Source organism: Mytilus californianus, unplaced genomic scaffold (genome assembly GCF_021869535.1).
Source record: "Mytilus californianus isolate M0D057914Y unplaced genomic scaffold, xbMytCali1.0.p SCAF_1, whole genome shotgun sequence".
NCBI classification, from domain to species: domain Eukaryota; kingdom Metazoa; phylum Mollusca; class Bivalvia; order Mytilida; family Mytilidae; genus Mytilus; species Mytilus californianus.
The window spans coordinates 40,559,467-40,579,111 of NW_026262581.1; the positions used below are offsets into that span (position 1 = coordinate 40,559,467).

The window sequence follows — 19,645 nt, forward strand, 5'->3', positions numbered from 1 at the left end:
ATATAACACATTTCAGCATTTTTTAGCTCACCGGGGCCAAAAGGGCCCAATGTGAGCTTATGCCATCACTTGGCGTCCGTCGTCGTCTGTCGTCATACACTATTTAAAAAATCTTCTCCTCTGAAACTACTGGGCCAAATACCTTCAAACTTTGACTTAATGTTCCTTAGGGTATCTAGTTTATAAATTATATCCGAAGTTTTGATCCATCGACAAACATGGCCGCCATGGCTAAAAATAGAACATAGGGGTCAAATGCAGTTTTTGGCTTATATCTCAAAAACTAAAGCTTTAAGAGCAAATCTGACGGGGGTAAAATTGTTCAATTGGTCAAGATCTATCAGCTCTGAAATTTTCAGACGAATCGAACAACCCATTGTTGGGTTGCTGCCACCGAATTGGTAGTTTTGACAAAATTTTGCAGTTTTTGTCGAGCCTGCGACTTTTGTCGCAGAAAGCTCGACATAGGGATAGTGATCCGGCGGCTACGGCGGCGGCGTTAGCTAACTTCTTAAAAGCTTTATATTTTAGAAGGTGGAAGATCTGGATGCTTCATACTTTGTATATGGATGCCTCATGTTACGAAGTTTCCGTCAGTCACATGTCCAATGTCCTTGACCTCATTTTCATGGTTCAGTGACTACTTGAAAAAAAAGTTCAGATTTTTTGTAATGTTAAATTCTCTCTTATTATAAGTAATAGGATAACTATATTTGGTATGTGCGTACCTTGCAAGGTCCTCATGCCCGTCACTTGACCTCGACCTCATTTCATGGATCAGTGAACAAGGTTAAGTTTTGGTGGTCAAGTCCATATCTCAGATAATATAAGCAATAGGTCTAGTATATTCGGTGTATGGAAGGACTGTAAGGTGTACATGTCCAACTGGCAGGTGTCATCTGACCTTGACCTCATTTTCATGGTTCAGTGGTTATAGTTAAGTTTTTGTGTTTTGGTCTGTTTTTCTTATACTGTATGCAGTAGGTCTATTATATTTGGTGTATGGAATGATTGTAAGGTGTACATGTCTAGCTGGCAGGTGTCATCTGACCTTGACCTCATTTTCATGGTTGAGTGGTCAAAGTTAAGTTTTTGAGTTCTGGTCTTTTTTTCTAATACTATATGCAATAGTTCAACTATATTTGGTGTATGGAAATATTTTATGATCTATATGTCAGTCATGAAGGTTTTATTTGACCTTGACCTCAATTTCAAGGTTCATTGCTCAGTGTTAAGTTTTTGTGTTTTGGTCTGTTTTTCTTAAACTATAAGCAATAGGTCAACTATATTTGTTGTATGGAAGAATTGTTAGCTGTACATGCCTGCCTAGCATGGTTCATCTGACCTTGACCTCATTTTCATGGTTCATTGGTCAATGTTTAGTTTACTTGGTTAATGTTAAGTTTATTTGACAGTTGTAATAAAGCTTTATATTTAGGACTATCAACATAATATCAATGATTAGTAAAGAAGGCGAGACATTTCAGCGTGTGCACTCTTGTTTGTTATTATTTTGAATATTATTATAGATATATATAAACTGTAAGCAGCAATAATGATCAGCAAAGTAAGATCTACAAAAAAGTTAATATGACCATAATTGTCAATTGACCCCTTAAGGAGTTATTGCCCTTTAAAGACAATTTTACACAATTTGTTCATCAAGTTTGCTAACATTTAAAAATCTTCTCCTCTGAAACTACTGGGCCAATTACCTTCAAACTTTAACTAAATGTTCCTTAGGGTATCTTGTTTATAAATTGTATCCGAAGTTTGTATCCATCTACAAACATGGCCGCCATGGCTAAAAATAGAACATAAGGGTCAAATGCAGTTTTTGGCTTATATCTCAAAAACTAAATCTTTTAGAGCAAATGTGACATGGGGTAAAATTGTTTAATTGGTCAAGATCTATCAGCCCTGAAATTATCAGACGAATCGAACAACCCATTGTTGAGTTGCTGCCACCGAATTGGTAGTTTTAACAAAATTTTGCAGTATTTATACGACTGCAAAAAAATTTTGCGGTTGTATATTGGTATGACGTTGGCGTCGTCGATGTCCGAAGACACATTGGTTTTCGCACTCTAACTTTAGTTTAAGTGAATGGATCTCCATGAAATTTTACCATAAGGTTCAATTCCACAAAAGGAAGGTGGGGATTGATTTTGGGGGTTATGGTACCAACAGTTAAGGAATTAGGGGCCAAAAAGGGGCCAAAAATAAGCATTTTTGTAACTTCCAGACATAACTTGTGTGTTAGAGTATGGAGCTTTCTGACATTGTACCACAAGGTTCCATATCACAAAGGGAATGCTGGGATTGATTTTGGGGGTAATTGCCTCAAAGTTTTAGGAATTAGGGGCCAAAAAGGGGCAAAAAACAAGCATTTTTATATGGACAAATACTTTAGTACAAAACATAATTTAAAGCAGTGTAAGGGAGATAAATCAAATACATCATTTGAATTATCTCCCTTACACTGCTTTTAAAATATGTATAAAGTAATGGTTAATGAACAATTAAGACAATTTAAAACAGTGTAAGGGAGGTAATCCATATACAACGTTTTGATTACTTCCCTTACACTGCTTTTAAAGAAATGCATATTTATAAAGGAAGACCAGTAAAAATATCTGCAAATGTTGCATCTTTTTTTTTTTACAAAAAAATCCATATGAAAGATTTGACACCATATTTTAAATTCTATTATAAAATAGATTAAGTTAGCACTATGGTAAATTTAAATGGGTAATTATGGTTGCAAATTCCATTGGAAATTTGAATTGAGATTATGACCATATCTTGAGGGAAAGAATTTTTTTGGGGAAAAAGGGGGGGGGGGGGGGGGGGTAAAAAGAAATTGTGGGGGTAAATTTTTTCTCATTTCAGATTTCAGAAATTAAAAAGAATTATTCTTCAAATATTTTTTTTTTGTCAAATTTCAAATATTGAAAAATTTCAAGAAGTAATCTTTAATTGCACAGTATAGCGCATTAGATTTGTAAAATCTTTGACCACATTTATTTATTTGTTATGCCAAATCTGACCGTGTATTTAGATTTTTAATTTTGGGTCCAGTTTTCAAATTGGTCTACATTAAGGTCCAAAGGGTCCAAAATTAAACTTAGTTTGATTTTAACTAAAATTGAATATATGGGGTTCTTTGATATGCTGAATCTAAACATGTATTTAGATTTTTTATTATGGGCCCAGTTTTCAAGTTGGTCCAACTTGTGGTCCAAAATTAAACTTTGTTTGATTTCAACAAAAATTGAATATATGGGGTTCTTTGGTATGCTGAATCTTACCATGTATTGTGATTTTCCAGCCCCGTTACCACATTGGTCCAAAATTAAACTTTGTTTGATTTCATCAAAAATTCAATTCTTTGGATTCTTTGATATCCTGAATCTAACCATGTAGTTAGATTTTGAATATTGGACCATGATAGGTAAATTAAAAAATTTAAAGTTCTTAGACCACATTCATTCTGTGTCAGAAACCTATGCTGTGTCAAATATTAAATCACAATCCAAATTCAGAGCTGTATCAAGCTTGAATGTTGTGTCCATACTTGCCCCAACTGTTCAGGGTTCAACCTCTGCGGTTGTATCAAGCTGCGCCCAGCGGAGCATTTTATTTGTTATTATTTTGAATATTATTATAGATATATATAAACTGTAAGCAGCAATAATGATCAGCAAAGTAAGATCTACAAAAAAGTTAATATGACCAAAATTGTCAATTGGCCCCTTTAGGAGTTATTGCCCTTTAAAGACAATTTTACACAATTTGTTCATCAAGTTTGCTAACATTTAAAAATCTTCTCCTCTGAAATACAGGTGAGCGATTCAGGCTCTTGAGAGCTTCTTGTTTTACTTCCATGCTATATTATGTATATTGCATTCAACATGTCTGTCCTTACATCCATCCATTCTTTCATTCTTCCAACAAATACTTCAGTCACATTTTTCTCAGGTATTACTGTACAGAATGACTTCATATTTGGTTAGCAGCTTTATGGTAAAGAGTTGTAACTTGTGACCACTTTCGATCTTTCAGACACCTACTTTCTAGAGGAAGGGAGAATTGTTTAATCAAGCCCTCCTTCAGTTTTCAAACTTTCAAACTTTCTAGATTGTTTGTATGATATTGAAGATATTCACCTCCCTTATACATTTAGAGAATTGTTTCTGTTTTAGCTAATATCTCTTGGGAGACTAGTTTTCTTAGTAATTCTAATTTGCAGATATCACATTTACCTACTAGCATTCAAATATGTGTTCTTTAAAGCATATAACATACTAATGGAATTACAATTTATATGTCCTTTCAAATAACATATCATAAGCATTGTTAGCTAGCCATTGAATCTTTGCCCAATTTTGACATTGTTCTCATTTTATCTTTTTAGCTCACCTGGCCCTATTGGCCAAGTGAGCTTTTCTCATTACTTATCGTCCGTCGTCGTCCGTTAACTTTTACAAAAATCTTCTCCTCTGAAACTACTAGGTCAAATTTAACCAAACTTGGCCACAATCATCATTGGGGTATTTAGTTTAAAAAAAGTGTCTGTGACCCGGCCCGCCAACTGAAAATAGAACATAGGGGTAAAATGTAGATTTTGGCTTATACTATGAAACAAAAGCATTTAGAGCAAATCTGACATTGGTAAAAATTGTTCATCAGGTCAAGATCTATCTGCCCTGAAATGAAATTTTCAGACAAATCAGACAACCCGTTGTTGGGTTGCTGCCCCTGATATGGTAATTTTAAGAAAATTTTGCAGTTTTTATACGACCGCAAAAAAATTTTGTGGTCGTATATTGGTATGACGTTGGCGTCGTCGTCGTCGGCATCGTCCGAATACACACTGGTTTTCGCACTCTAACTTTAGTTTAAGTGAATGGATCTTTTTGAAATTTGACCATAAGGTTAAATACCACAAAAGGAAGGTTGGGATTGATTTTGGGGGTTATTGTACCAACAGTTAAGGAAAAAGGGGCCAAAAATAAGCATTTTCTAGTTTCCAGACAATAACTGTGAAACAGTGTATGGATCTCTCTGAAATTATACTACAAGTTTCCATACCACAAAGGGATTGTTAGGATTTGCTTTGGGGGGTTATGGCTCAAACCGTTTAGGAATTAGGGGCAAAAAAGGGGGAAAAACAAGGTTGTCCTGGTTAATGGACAAATACTTTAGTACAAAACATAATTTAAAGCAGTGTAAGGGAGATAAATCAAATTCATCATTGAAATTATCTCCCTTACACTGCTTTAAAATTATGTATAAAGTAATGGTTAATGAACAATAAAGATAATTTAAAACAGTGTAAGGGAGGTAATCCAAATACAACCTTTTGGTTACTTCCCTTACACTGCTTTTAAATTATGTTTAAAGAAATGCATATTTATAAAGGAAGACCAGTGAAAATATCTGCAAATGTTGCATCTTTTTTTTTTACAAAAAAATCCAAATGAAAGATTTGACACTATATTTTTAATTCTATTATAAAATAGATTAAGTTAGCACTATGGTAAATTTAAATGGGTAATTATGGTTGCCAACTCCATTGGAAATTTGAATTGAGATTATGACCATATCTTGAGGGAAAGAATTTTTTTGGGGAAAAAAGGGGGGGGGGATAAAAAGAAACTGTGGGGGGTCAATTTTTTCTTATTTCAGATTTCAGAAATTAAAAAGAATTATTCTTCAAATATTATTTTTTTTTCAAATTTCAAATATTGAAAAATTTCAAGAAGTAATCTTTAATTGCACAGTATGGCGCATTAGATTTGTAAAATCTTTGATCACATTTATTTATTTGTTATGCCGAATCTAACAGTGTATTTAGATTTTTAATTTTGGGTCCAGTTTTCAAATTGGTCTACATTAAGGTCCAAAGGGTCCAAAATTAAACTTTGTTTGATTTTAGCAAAAATTGAATATATGAGGTTCTTTGATATGCTGAATCTAAACATGTATTTAGATTTTGATTTTTGGCCCAGTTTTCAAGTTGGTCCAAATTGGGGTCCAAAATTAAACTTTGTTTGATTTCAACAAAAATTGAATATGTGGGGTTCTTTGATATGCTGAATCTAACCATGTATTTAGATTTTTTATTTGTGGACCCCGTTATCAAATTGGTTCATATTGAGGTCAAAAGGGTCCAAAATTAAACTTTGTTTGATTTCATCTAAAATTGAATTATTGGGGTTCTTTGATATGCCAAATCTAACTGTGTATTTAGATTTTTAATTTTGGGTCCTGTTTTTTAAATTGGTCTACATTAAGGTCCAAAGGGTCCAAAATTAAACTAAGTTTGATTTTAACAAAAATTGAATTCTTGGGGTTCTTTGATATGCTGAATCTAAACATGTGTTTAGATTTTTGATTATGGGCCCAGTTTTCAAGTTGGTCCAAGATAGGGTCCAGTATCTAAACTTTGTTTGATTTCAACAAAAATTGAATATATGGGGTTCTTTGATATGCTGAATCTAAACATGTATTTAGATTTTTGATTATGGGCCCAGTTTTCAAGTTGGTCAAAATTGGGGTCCAAAATTAAACTTTTTTTGATTTCAACAAAAATTGAATATTTGAGGTTCTTTGATATGCTGAATCTAACCATGTATTTAGATTTTTTATTTGTGGACCCTGTTATCAAATTGGTTCATATTGAGGTCAAAAGGGTCCAAAATTAAACTTTGTTTGATTTCATCAAAAATTGAATTATTGGGGTTCTTTGATATGCCAAATCTAACCGTGTTTTTAGATTTTTAATTTGGGTCCCGTTTTTTAAATTGGTCTTCATTGAGGTCCAAAGGGTCCAAAATTAAACTTAGTTTGATTTTAACAAAAATTGAATTCTTGGGGTTCTTTGATATGCTGAATCTAAACATGTGTTTAGATTTTTGTTATGGGCCCAGTTTTCAAGTTGGTCCAAGTTGGGGTCCAAAATTAAATTTTTTTTGATTTCAACAAAAATTGAATATATGGGGTTCTTTGATATGCTGAATCTAACCATGAATTTAGATTTTTAATTTGTGGGCCCCGCTATCAAATTGGTTCATATTGAGGTCAAAAGGGTCCAAAATTAAACTTTCTTTGATTTCATCAAAAATTGAATTATTAGGGGTCTTTGATATTCCAAATCTAACTGTATATTCTAGATTTTTAATTTTAAGTCCCGTTTTTTAAATTGGTCTACATTAAGGTCCAAAGGGTCCAAAATTAAACTTAGTTTGATTTTAGCAAAAATTGAATTCTTGGGGTTCTTTGATATGCTGAATCTAAACATGTGTTTAGATTTTTGATTATGGGCCCAGTTTTCAAGTTTGTCCAAGTTGGGGTCCAAAATTAAACTTTGTTTGATTTTAACAAAAATTGAATATATGGGGTTCTTTGATATGCTGAATCTAACCATGTATTTTGATTTTGGACATTGGACCATAATAGGTAAATTAAAAAAATTCAAGTTCTTAGACCACATTCTTTCTGTGTCAGAAACCTATGCTGTGTCAAATATATAATAACAATCCAAATTCAGAGCTGTATCAAGCTTGAATGTTGTGTCCATACTTGCCCCAACTGTTCAGGGTTCGACCTCTGCGGTCGTATCAAGCTGCGCCCTAGCGAAGCATTTTATTGGTTATTATCTTCAATATTATTATAGATCATTGTAAATAGAGATAAACTGTAAACAGCAATAATGTTCAGCAAAGTAAGATCTACAAAGAAGTCATCATGACCAAAATGGTCAATTGACCTCTTAAGGAGTTATAGCTTCTTATAGTCAATTTTTAACAATTTTTTGTAAATTTTTGTAATCTTTTACAAAAATCTTCTGTGAAAATACTGAGACAAATTTAACTAAACTTGGCTACAATCATCATTAGGGTATCTGGTTTAAAAAATGTGTCTGATGATCCCACCTACCAATCAACATGGCTGACATAGCTAAAAGTAGAACATAGGGGTAAAATGCAAGTTTTGTCTATTATTTTTTGAACTGTTATAAATAGAGAAAATCTGAAAGGATCAAAAATGTTCAGAATAATGAGCTCTACCAATTGTCCATATATGTCAAAATTGTTAGACAAATTCTTATAGGAGTTATTGCCCATAAATGACAAATTTTACCATTTTTTTTTTCATTTTTGTCTATCATCATGAAAACTATGATATTTAGAGAGAAACATTTTTTTTCCATTAGACCTTATATGATTTAAATTATAATAGATAAATAAACACTTTAAATCACAAAAATGATCAGCAAGGCAAGATCTATTAAAAAGTCAAATTTTGCCGGTATAGTTAGTAAACTGTCACTCTTCATAGGAGTGATTGCCCTTAAATTAGGATTTTTTTTTACCCTCTTTTGTGTTTTGAGCAAAAACTAAAGACGATAGAGAGAAACTAAACAGACCAAAAGATCAGTAATACAAGATCAACAAAATGGAGATTTTTGTCATGAAGTCTATTCTCATTTACAGTGTTGGAGAGTGTCCTTTGTTTGATATGCACATAGACCAAGGTGTACGACACAGGCTCTTTAGAGCCTCTAGTTTTTTTATCGTCCCCCACGTGACACGTTGCTGGGCACATAGAAATACTTGGTGTCTGTCCTTCTGTCCGGTCTTATAAGCACTCTCAAGTGTACACTTCTTGTCATTTTTATCAAACTTATATCAGTAATGTCTCAGACAAGTTCCAAGATCAGTGTCCATCAACTATTAATAAGAGTTATGTCCCTTTGAAATATTAATTATATGGAAAATTGCATTGTAAGTGCTCTCATGTGTATAATTCTTACCAGATTTTTATCAAACTTATAACAGAGGTTTAGATCAATTGTGTCTCTAAGAATTTCGAAAATCAGTGCCGATCAACTGTTTCAAAAGAGTTATGCCTCCTTGGAAATATTAGTTTTGTGGAAAATTTTATTGTAAGAGCTTTCACAAACAATTTCTGCCAGTTTTTTTTGAAACTTATATCAAAAGTTGAAATCAGATGTGTGTCTTGAGAAGTTCAAAAATCAGTGCCAATGAACTATCTTTAAAAGAGTTGCGCCCTTGGAAATATTAAAGGGAAATTTTGTGAATTTTGACTTTTCATCGTAATATGTTCATAATACCATAAAAAAACATATTCACCAAGTTTTATCGATATGTGTACACTGATAACAAATAAAATTAATATTTTTTAATTTTATTTATTGATTTTTACCTGTGAGTTGTGATGTTTTTCCTCACTGTAGCATGCTTGGAATGGAACTAAAATCATTTAAAGTCTTGTTAGCTTGGAAATATTAAAATTATGGAAAATTGCTTTGTAAGTGCTTTCAAGCATACATTTCTTAAGATATTCATAAAAAGTTTTAAAGAACAAAAAAAATTAAATCTTTTTTAGCTCACCTGGCCCAAAGAGCCAAGTGAGCTTTTCTCATCACTTGGCGTCCGTCGTCCGTCGTCGTCGTCGTTAGCTTTTTACAAAAATCTTCTCCTCTGAAACCACTGGGCCAAATTTAACCAAACTTGGCCACAATCATCATTATGGTATCTAGTTTAAAAAAATGTGTCCGATAACCCCGCCAACCAACCAAGATGGCCGCCATGGCTAAAAATAGAACATAGGGGTAAAATTTAGATTTTGGCTTATATCTCTGAAACCAAAGCATTTAGAGTAAATCTGACATGGGTAAAACTGATTATCAGGTCAAGATCTATCTGCCCTGAAATTTTCAGACAAATCTGACAACCTGTTGTTGGGTTGCTGCCCCTGAATTGGTAATTTTAAGGAAATTTTGCAGTTTTTGGTTATTATCTTGAATATTATTATAGATAGAGATAAACTGTAAACAGCAATAATGTTCAGCAAAGTAAGATCTACAAATAAGTTGCGATGACCAAAATTGTCAGTCGACCCCTTTAGGAGTTATTGCCTTTAATAGTCAATTTTTAACAATTTTTTGTAAATTTTTTTAATCTTTTACAAAAATTTTCTTCTCTGAAACTACTGAGACAAATTTAACCATACTTGGCCATAATCTTTATTAGGGTATCTAGTTTAAAAAATTTGTCCGATGACCCCGCCTTCCAACCATCATGGCCGACTTGGTTAAAAATAGAACATAGGGGTCAAATGCAGTTTTTGGTTTATATCTCTGAAACTAAAGCATTTAGAGCAAATCTGACAGGTGGCAAAAATGTTCATCAGATTTAGATTTATCTGCCCTGAAAGTTTTAGACTAATCAGACAACCTGTTGTTGGGTTGTTGCCCCTGAGCTAGTAATTTTACAAAAATTTTGCAGTTTTTTGTTATTATCTTAGATATCATTATAATATCTAATATCTAATACTATTAATTATGATTTTAACCTTATTTTACATGATTTCCAAAGCATCAGTAAATACAGGTGAGCGACACAGGCTCTTGAGAGCCTCTAGTTTAGTTATTGCCCTTTGGTAGATAAAATATGTACAACATGGGAACATTGGAACTCTGTTCTTTTATATATGGTGTATAATACTTAATTATCCTATTTTTATACGCCCGTTTACAGGACGTATTATGGTATACCGTTGTCTGTCTGTCCGTCGTCCACATGTCGGACAATAACTCAAAAACGCTTTAACCAATTTGCATGAAACTTTGGTGAATTGTTTATATCTATTGATGTGAGCTCCCTTTCGTTTTTTATAAAATTTAGATTTTACGTTTCCGAGTTATGGGGGTTTTATTCATTTAAAAGGGGGGATTTTTCCAGTTTTCAGACAATAACTCAAAAACTCTTTCAGCAATTTGAAGAAACTTTGGTGAATTGTTTATAACTATTGACATGAGCTCCCTGTTGATTTTTATAAATTTTAGATTTTACATTTCTGAGTTATGGGGTTTTATTCATTAAAAAAAGGGGGATTTTCCAGTTTTCGGACAATAACTCAAAAACTTTCAGCAATTTGCAAGAAACTTTGATGAATTGTTTATATCTATAAACATAAGCTCCCTTTCGTTTTTTAGAAATTTTTATACAACCGCAAAAAATTTTGCGGTTGTATATTGGTATCACGTCAATGTCGTCGTTTCCGGACAATATCTTTAGTAAATGTAAATAGAAATCTATGAAATTTAAACACAAGGTTTATAACTATAAAAGGAAGGTTGGGATCGATTTTGGGGGTCATAGTCCTAACAGTTTAGGAATTAGGGGCCAAAAAGGGGCCCAAATAAGCATTTTTCTAGTTTCTAGACAATAACTTGTGGAACGGTGTATGGATCTCTCTGAAATTATACCACAAGTTTCCATACCACAAAGGGATGGTTAGGATTGGCTTTGGGGAGTTATGGCTCAAACCATTTAGGAATTAGGGGCTAAAAAAGGGAAAACAAGGGTTTCCTGATTAATAAACAATTAAAAAAAAAAGTACAATGTTATGTTTGGATTACCTCCCTTACACTGCTTTTAAATTATGTATAAAGAAATGTTGTTTTGTCTTGAGGTGATTAGCTGTCAATTTATTTTTAGAAGTTACTATTTAAAAATGCTGATTAAGTAATATTAATTTTAGCCATGATTATGTATGTCATTTTCTATTTTAAGACTTTTATGATGTAATTAAATGGGTAATTATGGTTGCAAACTCCATTGGAAATTTGAATTGAGATTATGACCATATCTTGAGGGCAAGAATTTTTTTTTTGGAAAAAGTAGGGAGGGAGGTGAAAAAAGAAATTGTGAGGGAGAGGCCAATTTTTTCTCATTTCAGATTTCAGAAATTAAAAAGAAAATTTCTTCAAATTTTTTTTTTTGGGGGGGGGGGGGGTCAATTCACAACAGCATAGTGTATTGCACAAAAGCAAAAAATTGAATATAAATTCAAATCATATAACCAATTCTAAGTTCTTTGACTACAGTTATTCTGTGTCAGAAACCTATTATGTGTCAAATATTGAATTACAATCCAAATTCAGACCTGTATCAAGCTTGAATATTGTGTCCATTTTTGCCCCAACTGTTCAGGGTCGGACCTCTGCGGTCGTATCCAGCTGCGCTCGGCGAAGAAATTTATTGGTTTAAGGTTTCCGAGTTATGAGGTTTTATTCATTAAAAAAAGGGGGATTTTCCATTTTTCTGACAGTAAGTCAAAAATGCTTTCAGCAGTTTTCATGAAACTTGGGTGAATTGTTTAAATCTGTTGACATAAACTCCCTTTCGATTTTATAAATTTTAGATTTTACTTTTCCGAGTTATGGGATTTTAGTCATAAAAAGGGGTGATTTTCAAGTTTTCAGACAATGTCTTTAAAGTGCTTCGAGCAGTCTTCGTGAAACCTTGGTGACTGGTTTATATCTATTGAGATAACCTCCCTTTATTTTTTTTTTTAAATTTCTGATATGGCATTGAGAAGTTATTGAACTTTATTCTTTGAAAAAGCGACGGGTGTATCATGCGCTCATGACGCATCTGTTTATTATCAATTATTTCATTCAACATACAGTCAAACCTGCCTTAACGATCACCTGCTGTTAATGACCACTTTTCAAGCCCCCAAATAGATTTCCCTATATATTTTAACTGTATTAAGCAACCACCTGTTTAATGCGACCAGCGACCGCATTAATTTGTTTAAAACGACCACATGCACTGTCTTAAACAACCGCAATTTACTTTGAAGGATCGGCGACTTTCGAAAAAGTGTAATCGTACTCAGCTGATTCCGTTGCGAGAGTAGCGAATTCACTCGAGGATTGCTGATTGTTGATACATTGTATATGATTGTGACAAAAATTGCCTAAAATGACAATGATGAAGTTGATGATTACACATTATAATTAGCATGGCTAGAGAAATAAACTTTTCTTTACAGTTATAAGGAACAAGCGATCAAATTATATTTTAATTGAATAAAACGTATTTGAAAGTCCTTGCATAATGAAGCAATTTATATAAAATCTTGAAGAACATGTGAAGACTCTGTAATTTATTATCGTTTTTATTACCCGAAAGGCAGCAGTCCTTTTGTGCCTGTTGTTAATTTTGAGATGTATCAATTGCGCCAATATAAAAAATTCATTTGCGCCAATTTATCTGTACACATATTTATCATTCATGTTAATTAAAATAAAAGACAGTACCTTAAATAGTATAATCATTTCTATGCATGAATTTTCCTTTAAATTAACCATTGATAGGGAGAAAATAAATACAACTAAAAACTAAAAACTGAAAACCAGTATCATAACAGTTTGTAACCAAAACATATTAGAATGGAAAGAGTTGAAAAAGAACTTTATTGCTTTGTGTATGTTGCCAACTATGTCTAACAATTGAAAGAAACTTGATAAATCGTATATATGATACCTTGTTCTTGATTATTATGTTGCAGATATGTGATATTGGTGATGCTTCAAGAGGAAGTTTGTCATCATATGCTTATATCCTTATGTTAATTCATTATTTACAACAGTGTAAGCCACCAGTGATTCCAGTGTTACAAGAGGTCAGTTAATGTTTTGTGGTAAATCTTAAGGAAAATCAATACAAATTAAAAACAAGAGTGCACACTCTGAAATGTCTCGCCTTCTTTACTAATCACTGATATGGTGTTGATAGTCCTAAATATAAAGCTTTATTACAACTGTCACATAAACTTAACATTAACCAAGAAAACTAAACATTGACCAATGAACCATGAAAATGAGGTCAACCTCAGATGAACCATGCCAGGCAGGCATGTACAGCTAACAATTCTTCCATACAACAAATATAGTTGACCTATTGCTTATAGTTTAAGAAAAACAGACCAAAACACAAAAACTTAACACTGAGCAATGAACTGTGAAAATGAGGTCAAGGTCAAATAAAACCTGCGCGACTGACATATAGATCATAAAATATTTCCATACACCAAATATAGTTGACCTATTGCATATAGTATTAGAAAAAAAGGAACAAAACTCAAAATCTTAACTTTGACCACTGAACCATGAAAATGAGGTCAAGGTCAAATGACACCTGCCAGCAAGACATGTACACCTTACAATCATTCCATACACCAAATATAGTAGACCTATTGCATACAGTATACGAAAAACAGACCAAAACACAAAAACTTAACTATAACCACTGAACCATGAAAATGAGGTCAAGGTCAGATGACACCTGCCAGTTGGACATGTACACCTTACAGTCCTTCCATACACCGAATATACTTGACCTATTGCTTATAGTATCTGAGATATGGACTTGACCACCAAAACTTAACCTTGTTCACTGATCCATGAAATGAGGTCAAGGTCAAGTGAAAACTGTCTGACAGGCATGAGGACCTTGCAAGGTATGCACATACCAAATATAGTTATCCTACTACTTATAATAAGAGAGAATTTAACATTACAAAAAATGTTAACTTTTTTTTCAAGTAGTCACTGAACCATGAAAATGAGGTCAAGGACATTGGACATGTGACTGACGGAAACTTAGTACCATGAGGCATCCATATACAAAGTATGAAGCATCCAGGTCTTTCACCTTCTAAAATATAAAGCTTTTAAGAAGTTAGCTTACGCCGCCGTAGCCGGATCACTATCCCTATGTCGAGCTTTCTGCGACAAAAGTCGCAGGCTCGACAAAAATTAGAAAAAAAAGTCAGTAATTAACAACCGTGCATGATACATGAGTATATTATTGAAATCATATAGGTATTATTATAGTTTATAATGCTCACTGAAAGAGGAGTCTATTGTAGCTGATATGTGCAATACATGTAAAAGAACAGATGGATGGCTGTTTAACACCCATTGCCAAATTAAATACATATTCAAGACAAGAACATGAAAATGTGATATGAAATAGAAACCCTGCTTTGTACTAGACTGACAAGCAAAGCTTGATTTTTAATGTGCTTGTTCACATGGTAACAGTCAGCTGGAAGACATGTCTAAGAGATAACCAGTCTTTGCTCTTTACTCCTCAATACCACATGCTCAGGGGAGAGGCAGCAATTGTATGGTGTATTAATTCATGAAGCTAAGGAACAGTACTTTAATTTCTGCTGTTCATCCCAGAATCACAACGATGCTTTCAAAATGTTTGTCATCACTAGGGGGAAATAAGATATTACAGTTATTGCTCAGATTTCTGATTTGAATAAATAAGTATAACAGGATAATAAGAAGATAATATGTGCAAGAGGAACATTTACACTGTTAGTTTAAGTTACATATTAGATTATTTTTGATGTAAAATGTTGAAGAAAATCATTCAGGAAGCATTGAAAATAATAGTCTTAATAAGTCATTAATTTACATAGGTACAGAAAAAATTATTTTAAAATGATGCTTAACAAAGGATTAGTTTTAATTGACTATTGAACTTTATATCAATATACATATTTATATTAAAACAAATAATATATATTTTGTTTATTAAAAGAAAAAAAGGATCCTGTCTATACATTTTTTTTTCAGCAATTCCAGTCATCATTAAAACTTAAAAATAAACTTAAAAGAGGTTGCACTAACAAAATTCTTGTTTTCATATGAGAACTGAAAAGCCCCATTATTTATAGATACATGTACCAATGAAAAAATATATTTCATGTCATTTTCAGGATTCTGATGAATATTTTTTTTAGACTTTTAATAAAAAAAAATATTAGAATTAATACACTTTTAAAAGTATAGTATGTAAATAGGTAAGGATTTCTATTTAAAGGTTGTTGAGGCACATAAAGAGTTAATGTTATGATAGAACCATTTGAAATTTCTTGCAAATTTGATTGTTATGGACTGAAACATTGATAGATGAAAAATTATATATTACTAACATAAAAAATTGTTGGTTTAATGTTTGCAATAAATTTTGTGAGGCTGTTGTGGCAGTTTCTTATGTTTTTTAAGTTAGTTTGTTCTTTCATTTCTACATTTAATCTGTTGTGTACCCTATATTGGGCCTTTAGGCTGTCCACATTTGTTTATACGTAGCATCTGATTTTCCAAGTGCCTGTTATGCTTTTGCAACTTTGTTACCCAGGACTTAAAACTCACCTACCAGTAATGCCTTTTCCCTATATTAATAGAGGTTTCTGGCTAATTTTGCTAAAACTTCTATACTATACTGTTTCTTTAGCAGAATTCCATAAGTTGTCGGTCTACCATGATTCAACTTGTTTTGGTAACACACATGTTATTATTAAATAATAGGACTGTGTATGCCTGTGCTTTTATATTAGGTTATACGAATATGGGCAGGTTTTCAAAAGAGTCTTTTTTTTTCAAAACAATGAAAATTGTATTTCTTGATAAATATTAGATTATCGTGTAGAACAATAACAAGTTATTGCCTTGGCATATCAGTTTTTCGTTGTTTATAAAGAAGAGTTACCTTTATAATTGTTTGGTCACATATATCACTTCTATACATCATCTTATTTTATTTAAATGTAAATTACTACTTAAAATCAAATCCATATCTTTATTATAACATATATGTTGTTGATTAACTTGATAAATCAATAGGCAGATTTTTATTCATATCTAAGAAATTGATATATTTAATTGATATAGCTATAACAAGTGGTAGGTCAATGATATTTGGTATGCAGTTGTATAAGCATTGGCACATCACATTTTCATGGAGAATATTTTGTCCAGCACCTTCAATCATGCATGGTCTTTTGACTTTAAAACTATTGCTTAGCTTGCAGGTTAAAGTTTGTGATTAGGTCAGTTTAAGGAGAACCAATAGTGGTAGGTCAATGATATTTGGTATGCAGTTATATACATGATACAAGCATTGGCACATCTTTTTTGCATGGAGAAATATTGGACTCGCACCCTCAGTCATGGTCTATTGACTTTGAAACTTTTGCATAGTTTACTTGTTAAAAGTTTGTGATTAGGTCCAAAATTTGAATTATGTGATTTCATAACAAGGATGGACATTTGCATCTGATAGGCTTTATTTCAAATGAACCTCAATTTGCAACATCATTGCCCTTTAAAAGATTTCAAATATTGCAGCAGACAGTGACATCTTAGTGAGAATTCTTATGTACTAATGGATTACTATTTATTGGCAGTTATACTATCACTATGGACCAGATAAACCAGAATTCCTTATTGATGGATGGAATGCTTGGTATTTTGACAACATGGAAACACTTGTAAGTACAAAAATTTGTCTTAAAAATTAATTTTTAAAGGATGCGACATTTTATTACAAGGACTAACTCTGCAGTTGAATGCTACTGTTGTTCCTATCTAGAAGTATTGTTAACTTCAAGGTATAGACATGGTCTTTATATTTTCTATGAATGAGAAATTTTGAATTTTCTAAAAATTAGACTTTTTCATCAATGAGTGAAGTGAAACTTGCTTTTGAACATCACAATGTTCACACTATGTATTGGCTTTCTAAAGTACCTTTTTCAGTAATCTATTAATTTACGTATTTTAGACATTTCTATTTTTTTTAACAAAAATCCATAAATTAACATATCATGTGAAACATCTTTTTTATCTCTATTTGAGAAAGTAGATTTATTTTACTTGTCTATCATTGTACACAGTATAAAAATCTACTTAAACATAGACATTAAAAGGACTTTTCCTTTCTGTTTACAAGTCATGTTTTTTTATTTCAATACTTTGTTATTTACACACTTTTCGAATTAATTTCCAGCCAGATGTATGGTTAGGTTATGGGAAAAACAAGCAATCAGTAGGGGAATTATGGTTGGAATTGTTTTGTTACTATACTGAAGTGTTCAACATGAAAGAGCAGGTGGTTTGTTGTAGACAGATACCAGTCCTGACTAAATTTGAAAAATTGTGGAATAGTCCATGTATAGCTATAGAAGGTATTATATAGTACAAGATAAGAAAAGGTAGGAGTAATGAGTTTTTAGCTCACCTGGTCTAAAGGGCCAATGTGAGCTACAGACATCCCTTGACATCCCTCAACTTTTACAAAAATCTTCTCTGAAACTACTAAGCCAGTTACAACAAAATTTTGCCACAGCCATCCTTGTAGTATCTGGTTTAAAATTGTGTCCAATGAACCCTCTGGTCAACTAACATTGCTGCCATGGCTAAAAATAAACATAGGGGTAAAATGCAATAATTTAGTATCATGAAAACCTTAATAGGTAGAGAAAATCTGAGATAACAATGAAATTCAATAAAGCAGTTGCAGTGGGATATCCAGTGAACGAAAACAAAAGAAAATTCACTCTTCTTATGATAGAGTCGAGAAAGCCAATAATAAAACAATTCCGGTGACGATACTGATCAAAAGTTATTTCTAAATAATAATTGTACATTTTGAAGAAATTATTTGTTAAACTGTGTTATTAGAAATATACATGCAAAAACACTATGTTTTATGTTCAGTATTTATCGAGATAATTGCATTAGAAGCTTGTGAAACTGAAATTTAAAAAATGCCAATCTTTGCTGCATATTGATAAAAAAAAATTGGAAAAAATCATGTACATACAAAATCTTAAGATCTTTCGGGTCACCAATTTTTGGAGTGTTCCACAAAGTCCTTAACATGTTACAATTTCCCAAAATATACTTATTTTTCACATTCTAAGTTTTCGAATACACCGGTCTCCTCATGTCATGTGAAAATTCCATATAGAAATATTATCTTTTCATGAATATAACCATATACAGTCTATCTGTGCAGGTTAAAAAATTAAAGATAAATATTCTTATAAAGTAGGCGTTTTTTACTATTTATTATAAAATTTTAAGAAAAGGTCGTCTCAATTTTTGTACAGGTATTTGAGGTCTTCTCGATCTGTTCATATTCAATGTTTACATTGGGATAAGGTCCGTTTGAATTTGCTTAGTAACTTAATTTCAAAAGTGCCAATCTTGATTGCATATCAATCAATTCCTTTAAAAAATTTTCCCTGACTCTCTCTGATCTAGCTGCATATATATATATATACGGATAATTAGCATGTTCCAGACAGGTTTGCAGCCAGTAAAAAAATAAATTGAAATTTGTACTCCAGGAAATCATTCGCATAGCAACTTTTTAAACCAATTTTACACCAGGCTCCTTTAGTCTGCTGTACTAGTCGTTTTCTATTTAAAGAGGAAAATGATAACATTAAATGGAAGTTTTGTTTTTATTTCAACTTATTTTTATTTTCGTTTTTTACCAGAACGTTTTCCCGTGAATTTATAATTGATAGCATCCTTGTTAAAATGGGACAAACATTTAAAAGATCAAGTTTTCAGTGTTTACAGGGGAGGTAATATTTTGTCACTAGATTCCCCACTGGTTGTATGTTAACTGTTCATAAACCTTATTACTTTCACCAAATTTTATACGACCGCAAAATTTTTGCGGTCGTATATTGGTATCACGTCATCGTCGTCCGAAGACAGTTGGTTTCCGGACAATAATTTTAGTATAATTAAATAGAAATCTATGAAATTTAAACACAAGGTTTATAACCACAAAAGGAAGGTTTGGGATTGATTTTGGGGGTTATGGTCGTAACAGTTTAGGAATTAGGGGCCAAAAAGGGGCCCAAATAAGCATTTTTCTAGTTTCCAGACAACAACTTGTGGAACGGTGTATGAATCTCTTTGAAATTATACCACAAGTTTCAA

At 32.3% G+C, this 19,645-nt stretch overlaps 1 protein-coding gene across 6 annotated transcripts in view; it reads left to right on the forward strand.

Annotated features, from left to right (window-relative positions):
- LOC127701625 (terminal uridylyltransferase 4-like) overlaps window positions 1-19,645 on the forward strand; it is a 697,935-nt gene that overhangs the window by 632,093 nt on the left and 46,197 nt on the right. For all 6 annotated transcript variants that reach the window (XM_052205614.1, XM_052205620.1, XM_052205629.1 and 3 more), the window contains exons 17-19: window positions 13,396-13,509; window positions 17,092-17,175; window positions 17,694-17,871. In XM_052205614.1, coding sequence (XP_052061574.1) covers window positions 13,396-13,509; window positions 17,092-17,175; window positions 17,694-17,871 — 376 coding nt within the window. The remainder of the gene's footprint in view (window positions 1-13,395; window positions 13,510-17,091; window positions 17,176-17,693; window positions 17,872-19,645) is intronic.